The 24,793-nt window shown below is 39.2% G+C and overlaps 1 protein-coding gene across 2 annotated transcripts in view; it reads left to right on the top strand.

Annotated features, from left to right (window-relative positions):
• UBE3D (ubiquitin protein ligase E3D) overlaps positions 1 to 24,793 on the top strand; it is a 93,203-nt gene that overhangs the window by 9,966 nt on the left and 58,444 nt on the right. For both annotated transcript variants that reach the window (XR_003398073.1, XM_026845808.1), the window contains exons 3-7: positions 92 to 323; positions 5,666 to 5,735; positions 8,203 to 8,272; positions 9,110 to 9,218; positions 14,346 to 14,515. Coding sequence is in view for 1 of the 2 variants with exons in the window: in XM_026845808.1 (XP_026701609.1) it covers positions 92 to 323; positions 5,666 to 5,735; positions 8,203 to 8,272; positions 9,110 to 9,218; positions 14,346 to 14,515 (651 nt within the window). In the remaining variant the exon portion in view is untranslated. The remainder of the gene's footprint in view (positions 1 to 91; positions 324 to 5,665; positions 5,736 to 8,202; positions 8,273 to 9,109; positions 9,219 to 14,345; positions 14,516 to 24,793) is intronic.

The following is a 24,793-nucleotide window of genomic DNA, read 5'->3' as shown; positions in this document are numbered from 1 at the left end:
CCCCCCCTTTTGGTAAGGAGTCTAAGCTCTCTTTTAGTGTCTTAGAAAATAATATATTATACTGAAATAATTCATTCTTCTTCCCTCTTAGGAAATTTCTAAGAGTTCTTCCTCTACCAAGTGAAAACTGGACTGCTTTAGTTGACGAGTGGTGTTGTCACCCTAACCCCTTTGCCAGAAGCACTTTGAACCCTCAGCATGATGACTGTTTTCTTGGAGACACTTTTTTTCTGTTGAATTCAGGAAATGAATCACATGTGTCTGAGTCTCCAATGTGCTGCTCAGAGAGTGGACACCATGCTTCTCAGAGTGGTTCCAACTTGGTAAAGTATTTTGTTTGAATAATTCATAAGTGAATGTATTTGGATGCTTTCATTGTAAAACACTTTTTTGTCAATAGTTTATTTAACTTATTGAAGGTCTCAGGGACTTACTGACATTCAGTTTTACAGAAGCCAGAAAATATTCTAAGTTATGATTTACATTTTCTAAAGTATGCACCATAGTCTTGATATTGACCTAGATATGCAAGAAGAACATCTTCCTGTAAACTTAATTGGAAAGTATTTGATTATGTAAACCCAGGTATCTCCCTCAAAAATATCCTGAGTGAAGGACATCACCATTTAGTAAGATAGTAACTGTAATGGGTTAGGTGTTTGTCAAAGGGTAGAGTAGTGAAAAATGAGGAGGAAACTGGAGTAACAATTGCTTTTTTCTTGAACTGTGTCTGGATGCATAACCATAAATATGATCAAAGGAAAGTGTGATTTTTTTGTTATTTTTTTTAGTTTTAGAAAGGCTTAGAAAAATCAGAGTGTGTTTTGGGTTCAGATGTGGCTGTCTTATACTCTTTGAATATACTAAGGAAGTTGAGTTTGTCTGACTGCTCTGTTTAGAGAAAGGGACCTGCCATCCCAGGTAATACCACTTCATGTTGATACTTCTGAGGTGTTCCAGGAGGGGATATATCAGTCAGCTGAGTCTCTAGGAAGAAAGCTATGATTTGCCTTAGAAACATCAAAATTTATTGTTGCTCAGGTAAAAAAACATTTGTAGGGATACTGGTGTTTCAATGATGGGATAAAACCCATGAAGAAAAAAATTCGACACTTTCCTCGTCTTGGAAATTTAGCACTCATATAAAAGTTCAAGCAATAATCTTTTATTCTACCAGAACAACATCCAGGAACTATGTTCACCAAAGCCTACAGTTCCATAAAGCCTTTTCTGTTAATCTACCACTTGTCTGTATTTGTGCTGACAAAGGATGGGGCTGCACATACCATCTTTTCATCCAATACCATGTAGTTAACCTGATTACTGAAATCCTTCTACAGTTATGGGAATCGTTGCTGCCTTGGCAACTTGTGCCTCTAACAGCTGATGACTTGCTATGTACCCAACATGAAACTTTTAATCTGTTGAGAAGTAACACCAAAGACCCTAATTCCCGTCTGCTGCTGCTGCTTATCATCGGTAGGGATTTGTATTATCCCCAGTTAAATCACCAGGATTCTTGCAGTTCAGCGGTTGCTGGTGCAATGCATCCAAGCAAGCCATCTGCCTGGGGAGCAGTTTTGTCCTGCGGTCCATATCTGCAAATCTTGCAGCTGTGGTCCCTTTGGTTTCTTGTTCCATTGTTCTTTGAAAAGCAGAATGTGGGGAGGGGAAAATAAGAACTGATACGCTGAAAGGATATCAGCATGGGAGAAGCAGATTACTTTGGATTAACTCAGTGGCAATTGGAATTATTTCTTCCAAGTATCCTTAAGAAGGAGGCTGAGCAGAAGATTCCGAATTTCCAAGAGGACAAGGCTTTCTGCCAGAGGTCCCCAAAATGAATTATTTCACATTTCAGTAGTCTCAAAAGAGATCTTAGGACAATGGGAACAAAGATAGGAAGAGGCAGGGTGCATGGAGTTCCTATTGCAGCTAGGAGAAAGAGGAGCAGTCCGCCAACACTTCTTCAATCAGTCAGAGAGAATGTTTGCCAGAAAATGGTTGTTTTTAAGGCAAAGACATGATAAAAGGATGTGGGACAAAGATATTACTGAAATGTGGGTCAAACCAGGATAACTGCAGAACTTTTGAATGAGGGAGGAGGCTGTTTTCTGTCAGAAGCATACAATAGTAGTTTAGTGTGATGAATTTTCATGTTTGCTTCCTTGAACTTGCATTGAAGTTGAGAATTCTTCCCTTGTTTGTGTCAAATTCCTCCTTCTACATCTTTCACACTTGCAATGAATTCTCATTTCTGTGTTTGCATATTTCCAGCATCACTTGGTTGCCAAGCAAATGAGCAAAAGTGTAAGATCCCGCAGAAACTGGACTAATGAGGAAAAAAACCCTCATACCAAAACAGAAAATTCTTCTATAATATGACTAATAGAAATTTATAGGCAAGATAGATTGATATTGACATAAATGCTTTCATTTCAGAAAAGATTGTTTCAGTCTGCCCCCATATGAAAGTTCTTTTTTAATTGCATTGCAGTTCTTTGGAAAGTGTTTGCCTATGACCAAAATAGTAACAGGAATGTATCAGGGATGCTTAAACAATCTTTTCCACCCTCTGGTGGTACCAAGACAGCATCCGTCCATTGCAAACATATTTTTCACATCTATTAGTCTTCCGGTGTAACATAGTCTTTAAATGTCACATGGTCTTGCAGCATCCTAATAGTATCTCTTAGGGAAAATATTTTCCTTAACACCATATCAGGGATCCTTAGGAATAGAAACAGAAAATATTAGGCTGGTGATCCACCTCCATCTGCAGATTGCCAGCAGCTGCAAGTTGTGAAATAGATATACTGATTTAATTAGTGTAGCCAAAACTGTTGCTTTTTCCATTAAAGCATGATACAAGTTAGTGGTGTTTTTTAGGTACTGTACTGCACGATTCTTAGCTAGCACTTGTAACTAGTCAGAAAAAAACAGTCAAGTTGTAGCTTTCAAGGAAGTGCTGTATATTGCATACTCGTACTGTGCAATATTTGTACCAACCTCAAATACTGGTTTTCACAAAACCCTGTCTACTTATCCTTACTCTTCATGTTAAGCAAGTAATTTTATTGTGCATGTTTGAGAGGAGTAGCAAGATAGGAATTGGGAAAGGGGATAACTGCATGTATATGAATCAGATGTTTCTTCTGATCTCCATAACAAGGGGGCTGTACTTCCAACATAGCTCTCTGAAGCTTTAACAGAGGCTGTTGGGCTCTCTCTGCGGCTTTTAGTTTGATTCCTGGTTTATGAGAAGCAAGCAGAACTTCGTGATCATAAGTTCATACTCCATGCAGACGCTTTCTATTTTTCATGGAGCTAGAGTGGTTCCTTCTTTTCATTTTATTGTTTGCATAGTACAGACCAGAGAAATCTGTTAGGTATTTCCAGCATCAAATCCATCAGTTCTGTCTGAGCTATAACTTTGAGAAAGATGTCCAGTATTGATTTAATACTTCAGATGATAGAAACTTTTATTACATTCCTTTGGTAAGCTGTTTCAGTGGTTAATCATCCTGACTCTTTGCTGCTGCCTTATTAAATTAAGCACACTAAGAATTGCATGGCTCTGTCTCTTTTTATCTCTAAGGTGTATTTATTTTCTAGAAATCATTTTTGTTGCAGTTTCCCAAATCATTTACCAAATTTTTAACATACTTTATAGGTACATTTTTGCCATAATTATCTTTCTAATTCTGAAAATGTTATATTTTTCTGTTTATCTGTATCAACTATTTAGTTGTTCATGCATGCAGAGATCATATTTGCCCTTTCTTTTGTAGCACCTCATTAGTAACTCTGGTTTGGTTAGCTACCATCATCTAAATTCTTTTGATTTTTGCTCTCTTCCACTATGTATTCCTTTATTTCATCATCACTGGCTTTGTTGTTCCTGAATATATCGTCTAGCATTCGGCTATATTTTAGTGCAGATTGTTAGACTAAGCACAGCCTGCTTAATGATCCAGACTGTTGTGTATAACTCCTCTGTCTTTCTTGTTTACCCCTTCCCTATCATTGCAGCAGAAAATACTTACACTTTTCCATAGAGCAACTGAAAAAATTGGCCCAGAATGTCTGCTTGACTTGTCTATAATCTGTTTCATCACTGGTCTAATCACAGACCCCATATCCTTCAAGGCACCTGAATTAGAATAAATCAATTAACAAAGCATTATTCCATTTTTGATTAGGATAATTAGGCTTGGAAATCTGCATAGTCTGAAATTCCACAATCCAGGTTCTCAAGACAGCCTGTAATGCATACCTCAAACCTTACCTTTGTAAGATGAAGAGTGTACCTGACACATCAAGGGCCATTGGATTTACTTCATGCTGGTTTGGGTTTTTTTCTTAAATAATTTTGTGATGTGTTAGGCCACAGAGCATCATTTTTTGTTCTGGACATCAGTCTGATACATCATCATCATCCATCCATTTTAACATTTGAATACTAAGGAGTATGGTAGTGGTGATGAAGGAAAACTATGCTTCCCAAAGAGTGAATCTGTGTTCACTTCACTTGGAATCCATGGGAACTGTCACCAGCTTTTACAAAGGTTTCAGAAAAAGATAAATTTGGAGGTTTTAATTTATGCTAAGTAATACTAACAGTACAAGCTTTAATAAAATTAAATTTGAGGTAAGATGCTTGAAAGCCCACAAAGCAGGTTGTGACTTTAGGAAAGCAGTAGTTGGAAAAGAGCTTCACAGATCATCGTGAATAATGGATGCCCTAATCTTAAACCTTCAGGAGGTTGTAGCAACCAGTAATTGATGTGATCAATTGGTAGGCATGTACTGCAGTATGATTTCTCAAGTTGATAGTGACTTGTTTAGACTTATAAACCAAGCCAATAAAACAGTAGTTGTTTAATTACACATGGGTATTTTTATGCATCGTATACTGTATGGACAATTATAAAGATGAAGAGTTATAAAGGTGATTATACAAAGACCACATGTAAAAATCCAATTTAGGTGTCTTCTCATTACATTCCCAGGATTTCTAGCTCCAGAAGGGTTTACTAACTCAGGAACATCATTGTGGTTTCATATATATATTGCTTCCAGGCCAGAGCTGTACTGTGCTACACCCAGGTTAATAAGCCTGCACAGAACCTTTCTGAAATATCATGCTGTGTTCTTCAGCTGTTTTCTAGTAATTCAGAATACTTTGTGGACATTTTCTGCTCTCTGCTGAACAATGAACTGGTATTCCTGTAATACTGTCCACAGTGACTAGAACTTTTTACTGAGTGATGGTAGTTAACATTGCAGCATAATATTTTATGTATATAATTTGGAATACTTCCTTTCCTGTGATTATTTTGCCTTATCAAAATCAAATTTACCTTGACATTTTATCATCCAGTCACTCAATATTTCAAGATTCTCCTGTTAGCTGTTACAGGTTATGCTGTGTAGTCAGTATCTGTTGCCGGTTTTTAAAACTAGTATGAAACTTGCAAACAAGTTGAAGTGTAGAAACCTTGAAGTGTAGAAGTAGTGGATTCAAATCTGTGTGTATGTAAACATAAAAAGAACAGAAACAAGTACAAAGTTCACTATCTACTCTGGAGAATATATTAAAATGATACATTCCTTTTTCAGAATAACTGAGTGACATTTAAATGATATTTTTTTTGTCCTACAGAAATCAGAGGAAAATACCAGAGTAATTTGTAAGTGCTGCAAGACAGTGCTGGGAGAAACAGTATCATCAGGTATGGGATGTACAAACCAAACTAGACTTCACTTCATCAGCCATTGAGAACTGGAGGTTAAAAACTCTACAGGAAAGTCAGTTTATCAGTAAGGTACAGGGCTGATTCCTGTGTGTTTGTCTCATTCCCTTCTGAAATAGATGAGGTTGTTGCTTCCACTGTTAGACCTTGAAAGTGACTTATGACAGAGGTTTTATTCATCCTTGTTTCTGTGGTGTATTTAGCTAATTCCAAAACTTCGGAAGACTCAATGCATGATTCCAGTTTACTAGGAATCCCAGCTGAAAAGGAGATCTGAGAAATTACAGGTTGGTTGTTTTGATGTCAGTCTTAGAGAATAATGGAAAAGTTAACTCAGAACTTGATCATTACAGAACGAGAAGCTAAAGATAAGGTTGCTGAAAGCCAGGCTGGTGTCATTGAAAAGAAGCCTAGTCAAAGAAACAGGTTATCTCTCATCATCATCCAACATTGAGATGATGAAATTATTGGTTTAAAAGCTGTCATTATATTGAATCAGCAGGGTTTACCTGGAGTAAAGATGAGTCTCTGGTGGTTTTTAAAATGTGGTTATTAACAGGAGAGAAGCAATAAGGCTGTTATTAGCAGGATTCATTCTTTCATTCTCTCTTTACTCCACTGCATCAGTCATTGTGAGCCTGGCTCAGTTCAGAGATCTGGAGAATATAAAAACTTATCAGAAAATGCAAAGCCTGTTTAAGAAATGTCTTGAGGAGACACAAGACAAAAAGTCTTCTGTTACAGAAGGTTCCAATTGTCCTGTACAGGGATCTGAACAGTACAAGCTTTAATAAAATTACATTTGAGGTAAGATGCTTGAAAGCCCACAAAGAAGGTTGTGACTTTAGGAAATCGGTGGTTAGAAAAGAGCTTCACACATCATCGTGAATAATGGATGCCCTAATCTTAAACCTTCAGAAGGTTGTAGCAACCAATAATTGATGTGATCAGTGGGTATGGGAAAAGGCAAATACTGTGTAGGTGTGCAGGGATTTGGTCTGAACTCTGTACATGACTGAAGTTTGTCATTTGTTCTGACCATGCTTCTTCAGTATTGTAGGAAATTTATGTGGACTTCAAAGAACAGACAAAAAAATGAACCAGAGATGTATGGTATAAATCTAGACAGAGCCATCTCTCTGAAGAGAAACTAGAGAGCAGACTTGAGTGTCATGCTTTGGTGCTTCTTCCTGAGCCTTGAGGATAAAACTTGATTAGAGTGTTGTAGCTGTGGAGGCCAGGTTTGGCTTTGAAATTCCTTTGTTGGCTATTCGTTCCCTTAATTCTATCCCCCCATTCTCATATGACTTTTTTCTTGGGAAATCCCACCTTCTGTCTTTCTGCAAGCAAACATCTCTTTAATTCCCAATGACCTTGCAGCAGTAGCACCAATTCTTTTCTTAGGGTAACAGCTACAGTGAACTGACTTCTTTTCCTGCTGTCTCCCAGGACTAGACATAGTGTGGAACTTAGAAGTAACATATAATTTTCTAACAGTGAGGATAATTTAAATAACGTAGTATTTATCTGGAAAAGGGTGGTGTGTGGGGGGGAATTATCAAGCCTTTGGAATCTTTAAAACAAATTGTCTTCCTGAAATACTTGCTTTTACTCGGTTTCAGTGGGGTGTGTGTGGACAGAGAACAGATAAGACAATCTCCTCCACCCTCAAAATTTATGAAACTGATGAATCCTTACTGTTGTTCAAATGCTAAGGCTTAGTGGGATTAATTTATTACTCTATATGCTTAACTTGTTCTGCTGGCCCTCTGTTTAGACTGTGTTTGTAGCATGGACACAGAGCTTCAATATTATTATCTTTGTCCTGACTTTATTGATCAGAATTAAATTCTGTATTCAAACCCTTCTGTTTAGTGTTAAATGTTGTCTTAGTGGAGCTTTTGAGGAACATTTACATTGAAACTCAGAATGTATGCATTAGTGTTGAGTTAGTGCAATTTTTGGAAAGAAGTTCTAGTCTGCTCTTTGAGCAAAGAAGAAAATTATTCCCCTGTGTGTGCTGTTATTAAAACTGTCTCCTATGATTCACTGCAGCATTACTGAGCAGCAGAGGGTACTAAAATACTTACGTAAGCTATGCTGATCTCAGTGCTTTCGGAAAGTTCTTTCAATTCATCTTTCAGGTTTGGCTTGAGCTCGTTTGCTTCTTTTCTAGTTGATTGTTCCCAGAGTTAAACAGGGATCAATATGAATGAGAAATTGCTGATCATGTAATTAGCTTAGAGCAGTTTTCTTCTGGCAATGTATGTTTTCTGTAATTGGTTGCTTCTCCTCCCACAAACCAAAGCAGAATTTGACCATCTGCTGCACCTCCTAATTGAATGCTGAACAAAAGTTTAATTAGTATAGTGATACGGTGGCTTACAATCTACTCTTAACAAGTTAGTTGTTCTGTTGTACTTGAAAAATGTTTTTGTCATTTTAGATACCATTAAGTATTATGTCACCGAGGTGATTATTCAACCATCTGAGGAGAGTTTCAGCCCAACCCCAAGGTAACAAGTAAAAATAAAAAGAATCAGGTGATTTGCTCAGGTTTATGTTTTAGAAAGAATGCTAGAAATTCACTACCATTTTAGTTTCTTGAATAATTACATATAATAGTGCTGTCAAATTTTATGTAATCATCACAGAATTGTTATAACAGTAATGTAGTCTGAATCCACTCGTACAGTTTTGTTTACTTGTCTTTTGTGTGTGTTTGTGTGTAATGCATGAGAGAGATTGTGTATAATGTCACAGTGTCTCACTATCCAGGTAATAAACCAAAATACAATACTTATTTATTTTGAACTATTTAAGTTTGCATGATGTCTGGTGACTAATTGTGGAAATTGAAAGTTACATTATGTAAAGTTAAATTAAATAAAGCTTGAAATGTTTAATTCGAAGTGAGATTTTTTAATTTTCAAGTAATTCAGCTTGAATTACAGACTAAGATGAAACAGAACTTAATCTAGCTGTCTTGTATCATGTACTATGCATTAGTCACAATTCTTTCCTTTTGTGAATTATCTTTGGAATATCTTTCTTAATTTTGTGTTCATATATGTAAAATATAATAGGGAAAGGCTGTTATTCAGCATTTGGTGTTGGTCAAAATAAAGGATGTGGAGAAATTTAGACTTCTGATCGATTAAAAAAATCCTGTTGCAGGAAATGTAAAGTCCTCTGGTATTGAGGAAGAGAAAGATAAAGAAGCCCCATCTCAATAAAAAGTGATTGTAGGATGTAATGAAACTGATAGTATGGATCTGTACTGCATTGATATGAATGACTTTGCCCATGTAGTCCTTATGAAAACATGTAATATCTGGTTCATTCTTAAACAGGTCTCAATTCATACAGGGCATGGTTGCTCAGTGTCTTGTGGAATTGTCCTCTGCCAAAAGCACGTTTAGATTCACCGTGAAAGGGGACAATGGAAAAATCTATATTCTGGTAAGGTGGGTTTTTTTATCTTTATCCTGCTGTAAAAGTTCAAACCTATGAATCTCAGCTCCCAAGATGTATGATTTATGTTGCTCATGTTTGTATGTTTAAAGAAAATTAACAAATTCACATTCTTCAAATAGTCCTGAAGAGTTCTGTTCAAGTAAGAAATTTCCCCTCATTTTTAATCCAAGTAGATGTATATATGTAAATTTTCTTTATTGATACAGTAACAAAAGCACTACAGATGCACCACAAGTAGCACAAAAATAACACTGTTTTATGTATTCAGAAAATATAGAAAGCTTAAGTTTTGACTTTATAATATAAATCTCATCTTCTTGCTCCAGTGCTTCTTACCTTTAATCACCAGAAATTCATTAAATTGAGTAGAATCTTTCACAAATATTGTTTTAAGTCAGCAGAGACTACTTGCAAACAAAAATAAAATTGCCAGTTATACTTAATGTTCTAATGCTGTTAAACTTGGTTAAGCTTGATACTTAAATAGTGACAGCTAAATTCCTCATATTTTAAGATGGATAGGAATTTTCATCTGGAATTATCTTGATACCATACACTTGGTAAAACCTGGGATGTTTAATTTTATTCATGAACTAAATAAGGGCACAGAATTAATAATTTTGCAATTTGTACGAGTAATTCATAGACACAAAGATAAAGAAATACACGATTGTAGATTCCTACACTGGATAAACTTATAGATGCACTTTGTTGAGGTAGGCAATCTAATGAAATAAACTGGTTTATATATACATTGTCCAAGTTCTGTAATTTCTGAACATCCAGGATCTGAGGTAAGTGTGTATATGTTGCTTTTAAATAAATTTTAGTGCCAAAATAACATTTATGCAACCACTGAGAAGTACTTTTTCTGCTGTGATAAAGTAAGTTCTCAACAGCAGACCCTTAATTGTTACTATATATAATCTAATTGAGGAGTCATTAAAAATGGTTGTGATTTTTTTTCCTTGTAGATATGTGTTTCCAAGTTCCTTAATATTCTGTTGCTTGTCTAGTAGATTATATAAAACAAACTGGTTATCTTCTAAAGGAAAAATCACCATATTTACCAGATTGAGCTCTGAGTTGCATTTTTGCCAACCTGTTGAGTAGAGGAGCAGGCTGAATTAGCATAGGGACTGGCTTCTGGTTGTCATCCTTTCCTTTTTATTAGTGAGTTATTAGTATTTTTTTGTGTGTTTAACATCAGAAAGCACTTACTCATGTCCAGAGTGAGGTTCTAGGTACTCTGTACAGACCAGCAGGTGTTCTGGAGTCATTGGTTAAGTTTTAGGACTCAGAGGACTCGTGGACACAAGCATAATGTAAGCACTGTTTATATTAATGATTGCAAACAGCTAAACAGTAAAAAATGTAAGTGCTTGAGGCTGGTAGTACACAGCTAGGTTAGACAAGTGGTCTCATCACTGATGCATCATGGACCAGCTGTCCCGCTTGTTTGTTTTGACAATGAGCCAAAGACATTCATAGTGTTTGTGCTTATATATGTGAATGCACACAGCTTAGGCTGTGTATGTGATAATTAAAGTTCAGATCTCTCACAGGTCTTTTTAAATTATTTTTTTAAACCACAAATACAATGTATACTCACTTTCCTTATTTCCTCTGCATGTATCAGCATTACCAGTTATGGTATTTGCAGATAACATAATATGAATTTCTGTTGTCTGAGTTGGTGATAACCAAGTTCCTGCAAGCTATATATTACTTATGTCTGGGTTTTTTTTATAGGATGACAATAATTAAAAGTCTCTTTGTCTCAGGAAAAAGAAAAGTGGCGTATACAGATTTCCTTATTTATGCTAACTATATCTCTGCCCTCTTCACATTCTCTAGAAGATGAATCACTTGCCTCCTCTCTTTGTTCCTCTTATGAAGGGTTACTTACCTTGAAGTTGAACGGCTTACAAGCTAAGAATAAGATGGAGACAGCAAATGGGTAGTGAGATAGGAGAACACAAGCAAAATGTTGCATTATGAGGCAGCATAGCAGCATCTTAATAGATGTCTCTTTTTTTTGTACTGTAAAAAGGATAGATTTGAAAGAGATAAATAAGTAGTTTTGTGGATAGATAGGGAATTCACGCCATGGGTGGGATCAACCTGATAAAACCCCAGAAGATACATCTGTGAAAATCAAAAGGTGTTTGATAGAGTTTGGAGTGTTTTAATACCAACTCCAGTCTTTCAGTACTGAATGAAAGATGGTTTTTGGAGTGGCATTAGCCTGCAAAGTGCTTTGGAAGTAAGGCAGCTTGTATTTCAGGAGCAAGTAAAGAGGGAGTGAGAAGATATACCAAGAAAATAAATATGTAACAAGATGAGAGAGACCTGTCAATCGGAAACTGATTCTTGGACCATGGCTTGGAGAGCATGAGCAGAACAAATTTGCATTTGTCAAAGGTTGGAGATGGGGACATTGCAGTGGTCAAGATGTGAGATGAGTACCTTGCTGAGACTTAGCCACCGAGCTCTATAAGAGAGCTTTATTCTTTGTGAAGTATGAGGAAATCACATCTTTACCTGAACAGTCTGAATGTGAGGACAAAGAAGCTGTAAAGGAAGATGTTTGCATTACTGACCTATGTGATGATGAAAGTAATGGTAATGTCTGCAATAACTAAGAAAGAACAAGCAAGGAAGAACAGCAGCTTTTTTTTTTAGCCATGTTAAATTCAAATTGATGCCTAATTGTCTGCAAATTGATGCTGGAGACTCAGGTTGAAATTTTAGGAAATCTGATCACAGAATGTAAATTACGGTATTTCACCTGTTTGAACTAAGTGTCATAAAGTGTAACTGAGATTTGTTGCAGCTTTTCTCCTAGGAACATCTTGGAAGCCTATTGACAAGGTGATTTAAAAAACAAAACAAAACAAAACCAATGAAAAAAATACCAACAAAAAACCAAACACTTGCTTCTGATGCAGTCATTTCAGAAGAAGTCATCAATCTGCACTAAGAATGAATTCTAAACTTTATATATTCTTCTTTCTGTAAAGGTTCTTTGCTTACTGAAGTTAATATGAAAGAAATTGGGTTGTGCAAGGCTCTGCTGTACAAAGTGGTAGAGAGGAAGGAAAAATTGTACATTGTGAGTAACATAGATGAAAGCACAGATCAAAATGGAAAACTATGTTAGCCAGAAATATAATGTATAAACTGCTTTGAGTCAACACATGGAGTCTTGGTGAGTGATTGCTCATTCAGACCAAAAGCAAGATCAAGAAATAATTCATGCATGAAGAAAAGAAGGAAATTATTGCCTGAAGAAGCAAATGTAATTCAGAAGTTGATTTTCTCATGGCCAAGTGTCCTTCTGTTCGCAAAGATTCATTTGCTTTCTCTGTATTGTGTTATAAATTATTGTTACAGATCTGTTACATTGCTGTTGAGACAAAGACATACTCTAAACAAGGGGTAGAACATTATTGTCAGATGCCACATATCGACACTTGTGGTAGAAGGCAGTACTTTTCAGATGGACCGTGTTGCAAATGAAATGGTTTGATTGCTTTCTCTAAAGCAGTTGCAAAAGGATTCTGAAAGGAGTAGACAGCTGTTGCTGCATTGTTCCCTTGACTAGTTTGAAGGATATTCCCCTTCTAAAAAGCATCCCAGGAGGCTCCTACACAGGGAAATGTTAATAATTTCAAAAGGAAGGAACTCTTTAATTAAAGCAAAGCTGGCAGTGGTCTATGTGTATAAGTCACTTCTGTTTTTTTTCCCCTTTTCTCCACACCTCTTAACACTTGGCTTAAAGCACTATGTGTAGTGGTCCCAGCTAACGAAGTGTATTTTGCAGTTTAGGCTATGAATGTGTACAGTGAGTTACCAGAGCAAAACTGATGAACAGCCACTTGCTAAGCCAAGTGCAGTTGCCTGTCATCATTTATGTGCATATGCTAAAGTGATTCTCCTCCTCCCATCCCCTCCCAAGACATCTTTATCAATATATCTCATTCCTCCTTTATGAAGCTTCCACTGTAATGTTCTGAGCCTTGGGCTCTGTTAAATTGTGACTGTCACATTCAATTACGACATATACTATGTGTCCTGTTAACAGTGGCTTTCTCCCTCCACAGGGGATATTATATGTCTGCTACCTAACATCATGTAACTTGTTTTACGTGAAGCTCATTCAGTCATGAGATGCAGAAGATTACTCTCTAGTGAGCACCACTGCATATATCCTGTTTTCTAGGATAAATATTTAATATATAAGCATTTCATACAAGCTCAGGACTTGTAAAAAATTATTTCCATTGGTAACTCAGATCACTGCTGCAGGCTGTGAATAAAGGAAAAGCCTTTTTTGTACAATGCTTAGCATGAAAGCCCTGTATTCAAGTTGGAACACTGATGCACAATCACACAGAGATTAAATAAGATCCATAATGTGATGCAAACTTTTCAGATTTCTCAAAACTCTCCCTGGTAAATATCCTATGAACTGCTGTGAGCAAGTAGTGCTGTAGAATTCCAGTCGCATTACCAAATTTGATCAAGATCCTTTTTCCAAGTAAGGATCTGTTACAGCCATTTGAAAATCCCAGCCTGCCTTTTAGATCACATTAATTGTTGTCGTTTTCCTTGCATGTTTTAACTCCATCCAGTCATAACTATCACGTTTGGTTTTTTTTAAATCCTTAATTTTTGGCAATTCCAGTGGGTCGTCTTTCAGTTCCCTGTCTTTGGCACTCAGTTCAACACCATATGCTTGACTATTTCCTAAAAAACTATCAAATTAGAGTAATGCATTTGGTACTTAAACAGACGACTTGGGACTATTTCTTTTGTTACTATCAAAGGAAATGTGCTACAGCCACAAAAATATGCAGCTTCACAGAAATGATGATTTTAAGAATGACTGATAAATCAGACATCAGTTTATTTTATTAACCTGTTTTTCTCCACTAGAAGCTGTGCAGACTGTGCTGAATAATAAAATGTCAATTTATGTCTGTTAACATTTTGTTAGAAGCTTTGTAAGAATGTGACTTTACTATCATCTGATATAGGATCTGAGTAAAGGGAGAAATTGAAATTCCTGTAATCTAGAGTAACATACATTATTTCTTCATTTTATAGATATGGCTTTTAAATTCTGACACATTGCTGGTGGAGTCTTTAGGAAATTCCTCCTCCCACAGTGTTTTTACATTGTTTGGAGATGTTTTCATGCCTAGCTCTGGACCAGTGGGGACCTGGAATGCTGTCAAAGTCCTTTACCAGCCATGCATTAAAAGCAAGAATAAGGAGTAAGTACAGTCTTTTCTCACCTCACGTTCTGATCTTTGATTTGTTTTGCATTTCAGGACAGCAATATTTCTTTGAGGTTCTTTGGACAGTCCATTCATTTCAGAGATGTATCTCTTTGAAATGACATACATTTTTTTTAAAATTTGAGGGGTTTTTTAAGCAAAATGCCAGAGAAGTAGTATTTAGTTTCTGTTACAGCCAGAGAGAATCTAGTTGTTAAATTTTTGCGCTGTAATAATAAAATGTAGACCAAAAATTTATGTTGTTTCTAGGGGCACATGTAGATAACTTAGGTAAATGATTTAAATAGAAGTTGTCTCTGTTATACAGGAGAGTAATGTGCTTTTTTATTTATGCAATTTTTCCCTGTGTTAGCTCACTGCACTTCTAGAGCTTTGTCATTTTTCTGGCTCTGTTGGCAGAAGCTGGAAAGATGGTGGTGCCATGAGTCTCATGGAGGGTCAGTGGGTTCTGTCCATATGGTCTCAGAAACATGCTGATCTGCAGTTGTAGCTCCAGGTGATGTAATTCAGGGAGGAGGAAAAATTGAGGGGAGATAAGGAGCATGGGCTGACTCTTGGATGATGTGTAAAATTAGCCAGATCTCCCTCTTTGCCTTCAATCTCTGTGTTTTCTGTGAAAATCTGATCTCATCTGTCAGGTTACTTACACAAGTGACCCTCTCTGCACTCCTCTGGTAAAGAATTTGGACCTCTTTGGTGCAAGCCAGGAGGGTAGAGGTGGGTAGTTACTAGTTTAGCAAATGATAACTGCCTGTTCCAGCTTCAGTCTTGATGTTTTTACCTTAAAAATATGCTTTATTTTGCAAGCAAAAGATCTGTTCACAGGACTGGAATTTGTTTAAGTCAAGTTATTGTCAGTATTCCAGGAGGTGTCTGATGGGTTGCAATAAATTAGTGTAATGACCATCTCTGTATACACGGCAGTGCATCCAACAGTGTCGCTGTTAAGAGATAACTATGCATGTAGCCTAGCAGAATAATATGAATAATACTCTATCAGTATAGCATACTCTCAGCATATAGCATATCCTCAAAAAGAAATCCTTTCTTGCGGTGGGCGGAGGAAGCAATCAGCTGATTCAATGTGAATGATAGAGCAAGCTTCAACTTTATTGATAGAAATCACACCTTATATAAGCAGTCTACAATACACTACTCGTAACTCTATTGGATACATTTAAGAAACTATATTATAATATCTCAGCTATTGGGTACATCTAAAAAGTCACATTATAATACACCAGCCCCTTGTGGCATTTCTGGTATGCATAAACATCTTTCTTGCTGTAAACCTGCTTCTCTCCCAGGGTTGCTTTCCTCTGACCCCCAAGGTCATAATGCGCCCCAACTTATCTCTGTGTTCTCACAACAATCCTCATTAGCACAACTGAGCCCTGGATCTTCATCCTTGTTTACATAACTGTACCCTGGGTTCTTTCCTTTGTTTACCTCAGGTGGCTGGGACCAACTTCTGCAGGGAGCTATGGCCGACCAGCTCCTGCAGGGAGCTATGGCCTTGCTCTCTGCAAGCTGTTCTCCAACACTTTCTTGATACAATTCATAAGTTCATTGAGTTATCAAATTAACCTCTCCATGTGTAACTTTGAACTTGCTTTTGGCCCAGTGGTGGCATTATTTCAAAAAGAAACGGAGCCCTGAGAGAAGGGGAAAGAGAAGAGTCAAGGAAGGTGATTGAGTACAATGCCACATAAATTTTTTTCTTGGATGTGTCCAAGTCTACTGGGGCCCTCATAAAGGAAACGTGATTTCAGCAAGCTTTGAAGTCTACATTATGAAAAACATATGCTGCCTAACATGCTAAAGTCTTTATCTGTTGGAGAGCACAAATAAGAGAATATTGATTAAGCAGTGTCTCCAGTGTTTGCAGATGATGGAATATGATTTTAGCATAATTTTCTGCTTTTGATTCTGTAGGGATAGAAGCACTTAAATAGTGATTTGGTTTTGTTGTTTTTCCTTTAAATTCTTGGAAACCAGATGTCAGAATTAAAGAGGTATGGATGTATTTAAAATTTAGAAGATAATCCCTCCAGATTCAGTCAGTACACAACTAATTTATATCCTAAGACCTCATAAAAATGCCACAAAAATGTTGTCTCAGACAAACAAACATGTGCTATGAACTTACATATTTTAATAGGAGAAATATATACCTTATAAGAATGTGTGATTCATCACAGTGTTTATCCTGAAAGTTGCCAAGAGAATCCTTTTTATTTTTCAAGCATCTAATATTGAATAGCTGAAATAAACTGTGACATAGGCAGAGAATGCAAAATTCTAATGTTTAGAGAAAAGGTCATACTAGATTATTAATGTTATTCATGTAAGAGAAAAAAAATACCTTTATTAATGTAGTATCTTCAGAAGTTGTAATTGGAAAACCTCTGTGATCTAAATGTTATTTAGCAATCCAAAATACATCTTGAAGTATTATCATTTAAACTACTTACTCTTAGCATGGGAGATACTGCAAGAAAAACTACCTTCTCTAAAATGAAAGATACTTCACTTACCATGCTTGTCTTACAGAAGTGTAACTTACAGTTTTGCTTTTCAAGTTTCAATTCTTTATCACTGAGAAGATTTAATTACCTTAGCACACATTCAGTTACTTTGACATGTTATTGAGATAAAAGTCATATCTACTTAGAAAAACATTCACAAATGCTCTTCTTGAATGGAGTTCTCAGCCACAAAATTTTTCTGTGAGATTATATTCAGTTCTTTCCATTTTCCCACACAAACTTGTTACAAATCACTTGTTTCTGAAGATTACTTTGTATTTATCTTTGGGATTTTGCAGTGAGCAGAAAGAGCTGAGGTTTTAATTCTCCTCTGACAGTAATTGCCATCTTCCCTATCCAGTCCCTGGACAAATGCAAAAATGGAAGAGAAAGAACAGAGGGTTCTTTTTAAGGTTCAGAAACCAAAGTAACTATTGGTTTAGTATTGTTTTTCATTTATATGTTTCCAGTAAAGATCACTAAGAAGGACATTAGCACTTCAGTCTGTTTCCACTAACTCATCAGTTGTCTTGAAGTACTGCCAGGATCTGTGCAATAAGACTGAAGTCTTTCAGTATTGAAGAGGAATGTAAGCACAGCAGAAGCAAAAATATCAAAACCAGTACAACTTATTTAATGTAATGTGTTTGCATTTAATCTCAAATATGATTTCAAGAATTCTGAACAAAATGTCTGATTTCTTGAGTAGTGCAAGTTCCACATTCTGATAATACTTATAATACCTTGTTTCACCTGCCTTTGTAATAATGCAAAGGTTTCAGAGCCCATGGTCTGCTCCCTGTGAGTGGGGAGTAAGCAAGGATACCTCCTGTGTAGGAAGCACACAGCATGTCTGCTTGTGATCTAGACCCCAACAGCTGCAAGGGATAAGCACGCACCCTACTATCCTGTTGCATGTCAGAGAGACTCTTCAGTTGTTGTGAGTCACATCAGTTGTTGTGAAGCACTTTTCTTACCTGTGGACACTGCAGAATCTGCTGGGTAGCTGTAAGCTAATAAATAAAAGATGCTTTAGAAATTTAGAAATAAAAGTGTTTATGTGTAATATGTAAATATAATAGCATAATCACACATTGTAAACATAAGAAATGGAAGAAAAACTACATTTGGTATACTTACACAAGCACAAATCTACTGACTAGTTAAATACACAGTTCCATGGTAGAAGTCAAGGTCTCGGGCTTTGTGAAATTCTCCCCTGGAAAGCTGCCTCTGCTAGAGAGAGCCTAACTTTGGTTGCCTAAAAATTCACATTCAGGCAGCCCCTTTTTGAAGTAACCCCTAGGTTCAGATTCCTTGGGACATGCTTGAATATTTCTCTCGGAGTGGAGTAGCTTTTATAATCAATCTTTCTTTTCAAGACCTGTAGGGTGTCAGCAGAAATTTACGGTCTCACTCCAAAGCTCATTCTATTCCTTCTTTATTCAGAGCACAGTTTTGCAATTATTCATAATTAACATAATACTTATTTCTCTTACTCAGGTATGGAAGTGTATTTTTCCCCTTAAACTAGGAATTATGTCTTGTAAACACTGTGGTTCAGTGAGTAACAGAACTCTCTTTCCTCCAGTAAATCACTGTCATATATTTCAGTGTACCTTACATTCAGTATTACTGTAAATGTTAACAATGCAGAGGAAACAAACATTTGAGTAGGATAACTGTTGGTCGTTCACAGAATCATCTAGGTTGCAAAAGGTCTTGAAGATCATCTAGTCCAAACATTGACCTAACACTGACAATTCCCAACTACACCATATCCCTCACCGCTATGTCAGCCCGACTCTTGAACACCTCCAGGGATGGGGACTCCACCAGCTCCCTGGCCAGCCCATTCCAACACCTAACAACCCCTTCTGGAAAGAAATGCTTCCCATTGTCTAGTATAAACCTTCGCTGGTGCAACTTGAGGCCATTCCCTCTTGTCCTATTGCTCATTACTTGGTTAGAGACTCATCCCCAGCTCTCTGCAACCTCCTTTCAGGGAGCTGTAGAGGGCGATGAGGTCTCCCCTCAGCCTCCTCTTCAAACTAAACACCCCCAGTTCCCTCAGCCGCTCCCCGTACGACCTGTGCTCCAGACCCTGCACCAGCTTCATTGCCCTTCTCTGGACACGCTCGAGTCATTCAATGTCCTTTTTGTAGTGAGGGGCCCAAAACTGAACACAGGAATCGAGGGGCGGCCTCACCAGTGCCAAGGACAGGGGTCAGATCCCTTCCCTGTCCCTGCTGGCCACGCTATTGCTGACACAAGCCAGGATGCCATTGGCCTTCTTGGCCCCCTGGGCACACTGCTGGCTCCTGTTCAGCTGGTTGTCAATCAACCCCCGCAGGTCCCTCTCTGACTGGCAGCTCTCCAGCCACTCCTCCCCAAGCCTGTAGCACTGCTGGGGGTTGTTGTGGCCCAAGGGCAGCCCCTGGCATTTGGCCTTATGGAAACTCCTCCAGTTGGGCTCAGCCCATGGCTCCAGCCTGTCCAGGTCTCTCTGCAGAGCCTCCCTACCCTCGAGCAGATCAACACTCCCACCCAACCTGGTGTCATCTGCAAACTGACTGAGGGTGCACTCGATCCCCTTGTCTAGATCATCAGTAAAGATGTTAAACAAGAGCGGCCCCAACACGGAGCCCTGGGGGACACCACTCGTGACCGGCCGCCAACTGGATTTAACTCCGTTCACCACAACTCTTTGGGCCCGGCCATCCAGCCAGATTTTTACCCAGCAAAGCGTGTGCCCATCCAAGCCACGAGCAGCCAGTTTTGCCAGGAGAATGCTGTGGGAAACTGTGTCAAAGGCCTTACTAAAGTCAAGGTAAACATCATCCACAGCCTTTCCCTCATCCAATAAGTGGGTCTCCCTGTTGTAGAAGGAGATCAGGTTTGTCAGGCAGGACCTGCCTTTCATGAACCCATGCTGACAGGGCCTGATAATCTGGTTGTCCCGCATATGTAGTGTGATGGTACTCAGGATGAGCTGCTCCATCGGCTTCCCAGGCACCGAGGTCAAGCTGACAGGCTTGTAATTTCCCGGATCATCCTTTCCACCCTTCTTATATATGGGTGTCACATTGGCCGATTTCCAATCTGTTGGGACCTCCCCAGTCAGCCAGGACTGCTGGTAAATGCTGGAAAGTGGCCCGGCGAGCACCCCAGCCAGCTTCTTCAGCACCCTTGGGTGTATCTCATCCAGTCCCATAGACTTGTGTGTGTCTGTGTGATGCAGCAGGTCACTGACTGTCTCCTCCTGGATTGAGGGGGGGTCGTTCTCCCCGTCTCTGTCTTCCGGCTGAGGAGGCTGGATTCCCTCAGTACAACTGGTCTTGTTATTAAAGACTGAGGCAAAAAAGGCATTAACCACCTCAGCCTCTTCCTCATCGCTTGTTACCATGTTTCCTCCTGCATCTAGCAGGTGATGGAGGCTCTCCCTGGTCTTTCTTTTGCTCTTGACACACTTTTTGAAACTTTTCTTCTTATCTTGGCTGCTGAAGCCATATTAATTTCTAGCTGGGCTTTAGACCTCCTGATTTCCGTCCTGCATAGCCTCACAGCATCTTTTTAATCATTGTGAGTGGCTAGCCCTTTCTTCCAAAGGTCACGAACTCTCCTTTTCTCCCTGAGTTCCAGCCAAAGCTCCCTGGTTAGCCAGGGTGGCCTTCTCTGCTGCCGGCTTCTCTTACAGCATGTGGGGACAGCCTGCTCCTGTGCCATCATGCCTTCTTTCTCAAAGATCGTCTTGCCTTCCTGGACCCCTGTACCCTTCAGGACCATCTCCCAAGGGATTCTGTCAAGCAGGTGCCTAAACAAGTCAAAGTCAGCTCTGTCGAAGTCCAGGATATCAGTTCTACTGCCACCATTCCTGGCCTCTCTATTCTTAGAGAACTCTGTTATTTTATGATTGCTGTGCACTAGTTGGACTCCAACTGCCACATCATGCACCAGTCAAGAACAAGGGCAAGCCATTGTGAGATTTCTCCTAAATGCCTATAGAATATTTCATCCCCCTCTCTGTCCTGGTTGGGTGGCCTATAGTAGACTCCCACCACAACATCTTCCTTGTTGGCCTTCCCCGATTCTAACACAAAGACACTCCACCCTGTCTTCACTACGTTTGTACTCAAAGTAATCTTAACAGTCCCTAACATACAGTGCCACCCCACCACCTCTCCTTCCTTGTCTGTCCCTCCTAAAGACCTTGTAGCCATCAACTGGCACACTCCAGTCATGGCAGACATCCCAACATGTTTCTGTAGTAGCCACAACATCATAATTTTCCTGCTGCATCAAGGCTTCAACTCCTCCTGTTTGTTACCCATGCTGTGTGCATTGGTGTTGATGCACTTCAGATGGGCTGATGTCCCCAGCACCTTTTTGCATTTAGAAGTCCTAAGGCTGGCCTGACCTTTCACAGGTGTTACCATAGTGACTGATACATCAGTATCCCTTGTATCTTTGTTGTGCTGCATGTCTCCATCCCTTGTCTCCACTGGGATGGCAGGGTGAGTGCCATTACTGGCACAACAGCCCACAAGCTCTGGTAATCTACCCTGGGGCTTATGGCTAGGAGTTCCAGTTTTGTCCCCTTCCCCCTTCAAATCTAGTTGAAAGCTCTCTCAGTGAGTCCAGCTAACTCCTGCCCCAAGATCCTTTTCTCTCTCTGGGAAGATGCATCCCGCCTGATGCCAAAAGGTCAGGTGCTGTGTATACCAACACATGATTGAAGTTCTGCTGATAAAACCAGTGTCAGAGCCACAAATTCATTTGTTGAATTCTCCTGAAATCTTCTTCATCTATTCCTGCAACTGAAGGGATGGAGGAGAACAGTAATTGTGCCCCCAACCCCTTAATCAGTTTCCCCAAGGACTTGAAATCTCTCTTCATTGATTTAGGACTTCTGATACCTTTGCTACCTACCTGAAAAACCAAGAGAGGGTAGTAGTCCTTGCATCTCACTAGAGCGGGGTGTTTTGCCATGAGGTCCTTTTCCCAGGCTCCAGGGAGGCAGCAGACTTCCCTATGAAGCGGGTCCAGTCTGCATATTGGGCCTTCAGCACCCCTCAGAATGGAGTCTGATGAATCTGACAGTGACCTTTCTGGGGTTCTTTTTAAAACTGGTTTTAATACCTGGTCTAGAGCGACGTGGCCTTGATGGACCTTGATCTTCCTCCTTTGACTCATTTTCTTTGTATTTTCCTACTTTATTCAAAAATTCCAGAGCCAGGTATCTATTGTGAAGGAATACCATGGAATGTGAATGAGGTTTGGAGAGGATTTTCCTGCCTCCCTGAGTAGGGAACTGTTTCCAGTCTCCCCCATCTCTTAGGTCTCCTCTTTGTGCCTTCTAGCAAGAGGGTGAGGGATCGCCTGCCTTGTTTGGAGCCTCCATTTGCTTCTGTTGCTTCAGGGGTGTCAAGGTGCTACTCCACGAATCATTTTCCCTTTCACACTCCCTAATTCTTAATCTTTCAACCTCTTCTTTGAGTTCCGTCTCCAGGCTGAGCAGTTCATCCAGTTGATCGCAGCGCACACAGGTGCTGTCCCTGCTGCCCTCCAACAGGATTGACAGGCTCAGGCTCTCCCTGCAGCCTGGGACCTGGACCACTGCATGTTTGTGTGGCATCTCTGTCTGGGTCACCACGTTCTTTCTGGTGGTGGTTTTGACCTGAGTGGAGAGCATGGTTCAGTCTACTCGTGAAGGACGATAAGATGAAACTAGCTCAGGTAACTTCTGGACCCAGGAGATGGACTGTGCCCTGTCCATGCACAGTGATGTGCCGTGCCCTGTTCGCCACACTCCTTGTCACTCGGGCTCCCTGGGGGCTGCTCTTGTACTGAGGGGCGTTGGCCATCATCACTCCAGGCTCCACCCGCTCTGAGTCCTCACTGCTCCCATTCTCAGCTCATTCTTCCCGCTCAGGGGGGAGGCGGCTCGAGGCTCTCTCTGTTCCCCAGACCTCAGTGTTCTCGGCCTGCGGTTTTGTTGTGGGTTTTTTTGATGCTTCATTGTGTTCATTGCTGGCTGCTGAGTGATACCAGCGGCAATGATAATTAGCCCATTTGGAGTGATAGCTGTTTGGGGGTGGCTGATCCCAAAACCTGCATAAAAAATTGTGTTCTGAGTTGGTTGAACGTTGCTGAGAAGGTGATTATCCCTTGTGTGGTGTCTGCTTTTTTATTAACAACATGCCAGTTCATGTTCAATTTGTTGATCTCTGTTGACCATCAGGTCCTTTCCAGTAGATTGCTGTCTAATAAGCGGCCTTCCTCTCTGTTTTTGTGCAATTGTCCATTGTCAAATTACATGCTAATTTTGTTCGTAACCTTTTTCCTTGTTGGCCATGGCCATTTTGATTTCCAGCATGTGGTGTACTGATGGCACTTCCAAGCTTCATATCACCTGTGCATGAAAGAAGCATCTCTCTTGTTCCAGGCTCAGGGATATATCCATATATGGGGACTGAGTTATGGAATAGGACCAAGCTAAGAACACATCATGTGGAGCCTTCCTCCATATGCCTTTGTTTTGGCAATGAATTATTAACAGTTGTGTGCTGGGTGCTCTCTGTATGTTAGACTGCATTGCTTGAGAATGTTCAAGTAGCTTTTAAGGTACTGTGAAGTTAAGACATATTTAGGTATATCTAGAAATGCTATTTATAGTGTAGCTCTTGGCATTTCTCCTTGCAGAGAGAGCGCTGTTCCTCTAATGTTTCTGAGGGTAGCCTTTAAGAGTGTTGTGGATTTGTATCTTAATCTAGTTAGAAACAGAGCTAGAAACACTTAAGTATGTCTTCTGTGTGATAACACGAGTTCTGCGTAGGTTTGTCTACAGTTAGGCTTCCAGCCCTTGCGTGAGCTTTATGAGCAATCCTAAAACAAATTAGTTGAAGTTATATTCTGTCGTTTCTTCTTTTCATCTATGAAAAAAGTATGCTATGAGTGTAGTTGAGTCCCATAGAGAAGGATGCCTCATGCATTTTCTGCTCTGTTCTTACTTAGATATTTATGGATGATGTGTATGTGATTATGTTGGTTCCCTCCACTTTTCTCTCAGCAAGGCTCCTTTTCTCCACCTACAAATATGCTGTGCAGACAGAAGAGGTCTTCCCTTCAAGTAACAGGTTCTTGGCAAATAACACCTTATGCAAACAACCTTGACTGCTGGGAGTGATAATGGTAAATACTGCTGAAGTAAGAGTGTTGTAAAAATGTATGAAGAAAATTGAAAATACAGTTACATGGCATAACTCAAGTTTGACCATAACTTGATCTTAGAAAATATATGTGAAGGTACAGTTAGAGGAAAATTACACTTCTCCCTTTATAGTAGCGTGCTAGTCAAAGCTTTGTCAAAAAGTCATTGATAGCTTTTTATTTCTTATATGTATCTAGAGTTTCTCTGAATGGTTTACAACTTTTGCAGAAGACTTCTCCTATGTAAGAATTTGCTGTTTATAATTTGAGAGTTGAAAAATGACTTACAGAAATTGTTTGGTTTATTAGCTTTAGAGAGGCAGAATAAGGTAGAAAATTGAGTTTGTGGCTGAAAACCTGGAGTTATTGGGTCCCAATGCTTTTATTACAGTCCATGTATAGTGAGCTGTTTATGAAGCTGTTGCTGATGTATTCCAGAATGTTGTTTATTTGTCCCAAGAATGGCTTTCATTCTGTATATGACTCTAGAGTAATTCACCTCTCATAAAAGCACCAA

The sequence above is a fragment of the Athene cunicularia genome (assembly GCF_003259725.1).
Source record: "Athene cunicularia isolate RWA chromosome 3 unlocalized genomic scaffold, athCun1 chr3_part1, whole genome shotgun sequence".
NCBI lineage: Eukaryota > Metazoa > Chordata > Aves > Strigiformes > Strigidae > Athene > Athene cunicularia.
This window is presented reverse-complemented; position numbering and strand designations above follow the sequence as displayed.